Source organism: Equus quagga, chromosome 12, assembly GCF_021613505.1.
Source record: "Equus quagga isolate Etosha38 chromosome 12, UCLA_HA_Equagga_1.0, whole genome shotgun sequence".
Classification (NCBI taxonomy): domain Eukaryota; kingdom Metazoa; phylum Chordata; class Mammalia; order Perissodactyla; family Equidae; genus Equus; species Equus quagga.
Window position 1 is genome coordinate 99,309,709 of NC_060278.1, and position 6,636 is coordinate 99,316,344.

The 6,636-nt window shown below is 41.2% G+C and overlaps 1 protein-coding gene across 3 annotated transcripts in view; it reads left to right on the forward strand.

Moving 5' to 3' along the window:
* Positions 1-4,192, forward strand: part of ARFGEF2 (ADP ribosylation factor guanine nucleotide exchange factor 2) — a 104,945-nt gene extending 100,753 nt beyond the window's left edge. For all 3 annotated transcript variants that reach the window (XM_046678430.1, XM_046678431.1, XM_046678429.1), the window contains one exon: positions 503-4,192. In XM_046678430.1, the coding sequence (XP_046534386.1) occupies positions 503-679 (177 nt within the window). In that variant the 3' untranslated portion in view covers positions 680-4,192. The remainder of the gene's footprint in view (positions 1-502) is intronic.
* Positions 4,193-6,636: the final 2,444 nt, after the last annotated feature.

Consider the following 6,636-nt stretch of genomic DNA (forward strand, 5'->3'; position numbering starts at 1 on the left):
CCTACACCATTCGTCTGTTAGTGACCGTGCTGTAGTGAAGGCTCACATACAAAAAGAGGAAGATTGGCGGCAGATCTAACTCAGGGTGAATCTTCCTCAGCAAAGACAAAAAGAAAAAAGAAAAAAAAAAAAGAACGCCTTAGGTTATGGAGGCTTTTTCTCTCAAAAGAGCCCCACTTGAGAAAGGCTGAAGTTGAATCCGTGCGTGTTGTCATTAAATAGCTATGGTGATTTTAACCATGGCTGTGTTGGAAGAAAGGGTTGAGATTGTAAAACGCTGGTTTACTAACTTGCTTTACTAAAGGCTAGTAGCAAGGCTAACCCCAAATAATTTGTGAAACATAATTAAAAGAAGTTTTAATTTGCCACGTTTTTGCATCAATTTTCTAATGGCAAGAAAAAGCACCAGTATTGTGAGAAGTTCTAGGGTGGGATGAAGACTTTTGAAAAACTAGTGCCCAAAATGTCAACTTTTCTCTCTCTTCTTCCCTCCCACCTCAAGTTTAAAGCACATGCTTCAATGTACTACCCCTACTTGTGTGAAATTATGCAGTTCGACCTGATTCCTGAGCTCCGAGCAGTTCTGCGGAAGTTCTTCCTACGGATAGGCGTTGTGTATAAGATATGGATTCCAGAGGAGCCATCACAGGTACCAGGGACTCTGTCGCCAGTGTGGTAGCCCTGGCCCCCGCGGGCCACTGCTGCAGCTCTGCGGAATGTTCACCATGCCACCTCTCTCTGGCACCTCTTGAGACGGGTAAGATCATAGAAACAAGAAGTCGGCATCCTGGAGCTCAGAATGGCCTGGATAAAGATGGCCTCTACGCTGGTCCCATCAGAGCCCCTGACTAAGGCGTTGTGGTATTTCATTAAACTGTTGCAGACCCAGTTAACACAGTAGGTGGGGAGACTGTTTCATCTCTTTCATTCCATTTTACTGATTGAACTGTCCGTCACATCTGTCATTGCACATGTCGTCATTTTCCAGCAAAGTCCCATGATTGTCAGAGGAAGTCACTCTCCTTGAAAATCCTGAGCATAGCTGTATAGGTTCGTGATTATTAGAGTGTGTGTTAATAAAATTTCTTGTAATGGCTGAGTGCCACCTAAAACATGCCGGGCTTTTTGCTGTCGTTTGAGTGTGTTAGAGAAGTTTGAGTGTCTTGTCAGTTTTGAGTCAGCTGTAGTTAGGTTAGTTTGGGGAAAGGAAGGGAAAAAAGGTTTGTTTTCTGTTTTATTTTGTTCATGTCTGAATGATTTTTAAAGTATTTTACAAAAAGATATTATTGAAGATTTGATTGAAGGCAGAATTTAGTAATTAAGTTAGAATTAAGAACTTGCAAGGTTTAAAAAAAATGTAGTACCTCCTGACTCTCCCTGTTTTAGTAACTTGGGGAGAAAAAGTCTAGGAAAAAGCGAAAAATTGAATGAAAATGGTTAGCCTTCCTTGAAGTAAGTATTTGTGGATGAGTATTAAATTAAAATTACCAGAATACATTGTCCATATTACGCACTCTGAAATCTAATATATGAAGTAGTAATGAAAATGAAGTAGTAATTTAAGAGTTAATTTATATCTGAGTAAATCTTTTATTTTTTACCTCAGAAAAGTGAGTGTACCAATTGTCAGAACCCTGCTTCGCACAGTCCCCATTAAAGGGCCCTCGGGAGAGGGTAGTGACTGCGTGTGGGAGGGTCGCTCTGGGAACCTCCTCAGCCACGTCGTGCATTGAACCAGAGCAGATCTGTGCTGCTGTGGGGCCGGTACAGCCGAACTGTGACCGTGGTGGGAGGTGGCCTGTGCCCAGTGCTTCTGTTGATTTGAGCCTAGGAGCTGAATTCTTTGGAAAGGTTAGATTCTGGGGTCTTTATTATCTTCATGATGGTGCAATACTCTTAACTGGAGAACTCAATTCTGATGCAGCTTCCGTAAAAGTGGGCAGTATACAGATAAGCTTGGAGCCTGCAAGCAGTGCATCTGGAAGCTTAATTTATTCCGAGTCAGCGAGAAAGAGAGCACACGTCCTTCTCTGCCCTCTCACCCTCTGCCCACCTAGAGCAGCATTCGGCATCGGAAGAAGTGTTACAGAGTTAGAAAACATTCAGACTTCTACCCACGCCCTTCAGTCCTGTAAATTGGATTGTATTGATGTCAACTCTGGTGCCTTAGAAGTTAGTAAGTTGGGAACCTATGTATAAAATCGGATATTTTTTCTTTATAGAGAAGGATTTCTGGTGCTTTTGTTTACTGAGAGACCGATTTCTTAGAGTTTTTTGTTTTTAGCGGCCTTGAGAAATGTTTGGCTTGGGCCAGCAGTGCTCTGTCTACGTTTTTCTTTCCCCCAAAGTATTTTAATTTCTCTACCAAAGAAAAAAAGGGCAGGTTTAGGTTTTTATGTTACTTACATCCATTAAAGAGGAGCTATATAATTCAGCAGGAGGGGACCGGGGAGAGTATTTTACTGTGAATGGAAAATGTTAGCACTTTGACTGACTTTTCCTGGAATCCGTTACATCTTTACACTGCAACGTGGAACTTACATTCTAAGACTCACTCCCTAGTGCTGTAGCTCGTTCAGCCTCAGCAAGTCAGTCATCTCCATGGACATTTGTACTAAAGGGATAAATGAGGAACACGCATGTTCGCTCATACTTACATCTTCCATACAGTGGCATCCCTGATTGGAGATTTTTCCTTTCCTTCTAAGGTTCTCATGTGACATTTTCTTCATTGAATGTGACTGGAAGACTTTTCCAATGTATTCCTGCCTTTAATTTTGGCCTCCTCTTGCAGAGTAGGAAATGTGTAAGCATATTTTGTTACTTGCTGAAACATTCAGGTTTTAATTTCTTTTTAACTTTGTCTTTTAAAAGATTTGATTTTCTGAATGAGGCATTTGAATTGTACCAGCATGGACCTTTAGAAATCTGGCTGTGAAACCATTTAGGGTAATTTTTCTTGTCAGTGGACCGTGATGTACAGAGGAAATCCCTAACCTCCAGTATAAGCCATTCAGCCTAACTTCTTTGACCGAGTCTATTCTAGCGCATGGTCACCGTGGCCTGTGCCACTCAGACACTAGTGAGAAGGGTGTGGGTGACTGCAGCACCGGGCCAGGACGCCACTTACAGTTATTAACACAGTTATGGACAAGAGTGAAGCATTTCCAAGGCCTTATTTCTTTCTCAGAATGCTTAAAGTGTGGGTTCCATGTGCTGGGTCTCTAGAGAAGTTTTTATTTGTTACAATACTGCTGCTCTGAGCAATTTTGTTTTCCTTCATGGTCCTTTAGGGAAATCACCAGCTTTGGCATCTTAACAACAAACAGTGGATGGGAAATTTTATGTCTAATATGCATCTTTAGAGTCAAATATACCTTCTTCCTGTTACTCCTCACGTACAACCAAAGAACGTACATTATGGAAATTGTATAATAATATCTGGAAACACAACACTCTCCTCTGATAGGTGACTTTTGTACAAAATGCAAAGAAAAACTAAACTTTTTTGTTCTTTTGTGGTTATGGCTATAGACTTAGTAGTCTTTATAATTATTAAAGGAACCTGCTGATAAATGCTGGTATGACCATCTCATTCAAATGTTTGTTGTTACGATGCAGACGGATATTGGTTTAAACAGAAGCTGGATCCTTAATACTGCATTTTCTGAATTGTTTTACTATTTGTGTTAAGGTAGACATAGCTTGAATTCACATGAAATCCTGGAGTTGTGCTGTCAGCAGCTTTGTAGTGTGGGAAACAAAGAAACCAAAGCTGAGTATTTAAAAGAATGAATATTTCTGGAAATCCTTGCTCTCAAAAAAAGACACTCATCAAAAGTGTAGTTTTTCTCAGTGTTCTAATTTTTAAAAAATTTTATCTGCATATTTGCATCAAATATTTCTTTATGTGCAAAATGTATGTTTTACCTCCTTAAAATGCCTAAAATTTAGTTAATAGCTACTTTTGTTTAATCTATACACGATGATTAAGTGCATTTAATATTGGTAATTTAATGAAAAGCATTCCTTGCCCAATGGATGTATACATTTTTGAAAGAATAAGCAGAATTATATAATATGAAATGCTATGTAAAGTTTTCTATGTAAAAATATTATGTATAATACTGTTAAAATATCCCATGCTTTAATCAGGTGGTAAATCAATAAAGTTTTAAAAAGTAAAGCTGTTTTTAACGTAGTAATTAATATATATATCAAGCCATAGTTTGGGGTTAGTTTGTTCTCGTGGCAGGTATAAGCTTGTAGTTCTCAATTGGTGGTAAAATTGGGCCTTAGTATTTAAATGAATATAATTATTAATGGGAGAATATTACTTGTGGGTTTTAATTTTTGTTTTTAAGTAAGATCCCCCTCTTCCCCTTTCTTTCCTCCCACCCCCCACCGTGTGAAAGGGGAAAAATCCAGTCATGAGAAGATTCTTCTTTATCTCTTGAATACACTTTAGCTCACTAATTAGTTGACCAGTGAGTTAGTTCCCAAGAGAAAACAGAAGTCTCCTCTTGCTGGCACTGAGGGCAAGATGACAGAGGCTGACTCTCGGGGGAGGCCACGGGACCCCGAGTGGGAGGCAGTTCTCAGGTTCACACAGGGCGCCCGCGTCTAAAGGCAGCAAACTCTAGGCTTGGCTCTGCTGCTTCCAAACTCCAGATCCATTCTTTCCAGATATTCTAAAGTTGTAAACCATTATTCTACTTAAAGTATCCCAGTGCTGAAATTGACGAATACATTGTTGTCTTATTAATCCACTGGAGTAAAACTTCTGCTCTCTGTGGTACTACATTTCAGGCGCTTCCAGTGATGAACGAAAGGACAGCCCTTTTGGAAAAGGTTTCTAAAGAGTCTTTATCTCTTCAGAGCAGATCATGCCTGAGTTTCATCTAGAGTAGTGGCTTTCACCGTGCTGCCAACCAGTGGTTTTCTCTGCTGTCCCCAGGGGACACTTGGGACACTTGGCAACGTCTGGAGACATTTTGGGTTGTTACGGCCAGGGGTGGGGAGGATGCTACTGGCATCTAGTGGGTAGAGGCCATGGCTGCTACTGCACAGCCCCCCACCGCAAGCAATGACCCAGCCCCAGTGTCAGCACTGCTGAGGTTGAATGAAAAACCCTAAACTAAAGTGACTTCCTCTGAGTCTAGCAAGGCTTCTTCAGCATGGTGTTGGAGGACCTAAAAGTCCATCTTTAGCAGATACTTTCTGCTTTCTTTGGCCTTCCTGTAAAAAAGGTCACTTCTGCTTACTCATTTTATGAAGGAGGACATGCCAAGGTCACTGGTTGGGCAAGGGTCAGCTCCGCCTTACTTAAATTGCTACTTAAGCATTTTGAAAGCCTATTTCAGCATGATACTGCATTTGTACCCTGCCAACAGACTGGAACAGGTTTTAGGTGAAAGTGTATTTTCTTTTGCAGAGGACCAGAGTAGCTCCCTGGAATTTTTGCAAACCTGTGCAACATGCCTGTTGTCCAGTTCAAGAAGTCTGCTAAATTGTCGTCGGGTTAGTTATTTCTGTCACATCTTGGGAGTGTCCAGCTTACTAAATGCAACTATGTGCCCCCAAAAGGAGGAGGAGTAGGGGTGGGGACTCCCCAAGGGTTCTGGCAAAAATGATTTTAGTATTTTTTTTTAAATGCCTATTTCCAGTCACAAGCCAACCTTATCTGGTGCTCAAGTGAAGATTGAGCCTTTGAGGATAATTTTGTGTAATAGTCAATTTTCATCTTTCCTAGAGACTCCCAGACTTCACATAAGCCTTCTGTCGGGGCTGGTGGTGGCATAGTGGTTAAGTTGGCATGCTCAGCTTCAGCAGCCTGGGGTTCACAGGTTCGGATCCTGGGCATGGACCTACACGCCGCTCATCAAGCCATGTAGTGGCGGTGTCCCACATACAAAATAGAGGAAGAAGGGCACAGATTTTAGCTCAGGACTAATCTTCCTCAGCAAAAAGAGGAAGATTGTCAATGGATGTTAGCTCAGGGGCCAATCTTGCTCACAAAAAAAAAAAACATTCTAAAGCTTCCTTTTCATTAACCCAATTCTGATTTGCTTAAAGAATTTATCTTGATTTGTGTTCAAGAAATATCCAGGGCCGGCCCAGTCACGCAGCAGTTAAGTGCACATGTTCTGCTTTGGCAGCCCGGGGTTTGCCGGTTCGGATCCCGGGTGTGGACATGGCACCGCTTAGCAAAAGCCATGCTGTGGTAGGCGTCCCACATATAAAGTAGAGGAAGATGGGCACGGATGTTAGCTCAGGGCCAGTCTTCCTCAGCAAAAAGAGGAGGATTGGCAGTAGTTAGCTCAGGGCTAATCTTCCTAAAAAATAAATAAATAAAAATTAAAAAAAATAAGGATACAGTTATTTAAATTAAAAAAAAGAGAAATATCCATATGTTCTAGTAAACTTACTAGCTTGAGTAAATTTGAGCTTAAATAATGGCATAGTGATTGATTTTCTTCTCCATAGTGCTGTGGGTTTCTGAGAAGTAGGCAAAAACCAAGCACCATTCTGTAAGAGAGGCAGTGGACTGATCATGGGAGCTGGAAGGAAGAACTCTTGGTGCAGAAGGATTTGTGCTAACTTTCTGCCCTTTTTGAACGTTAGCAATATTCAGGC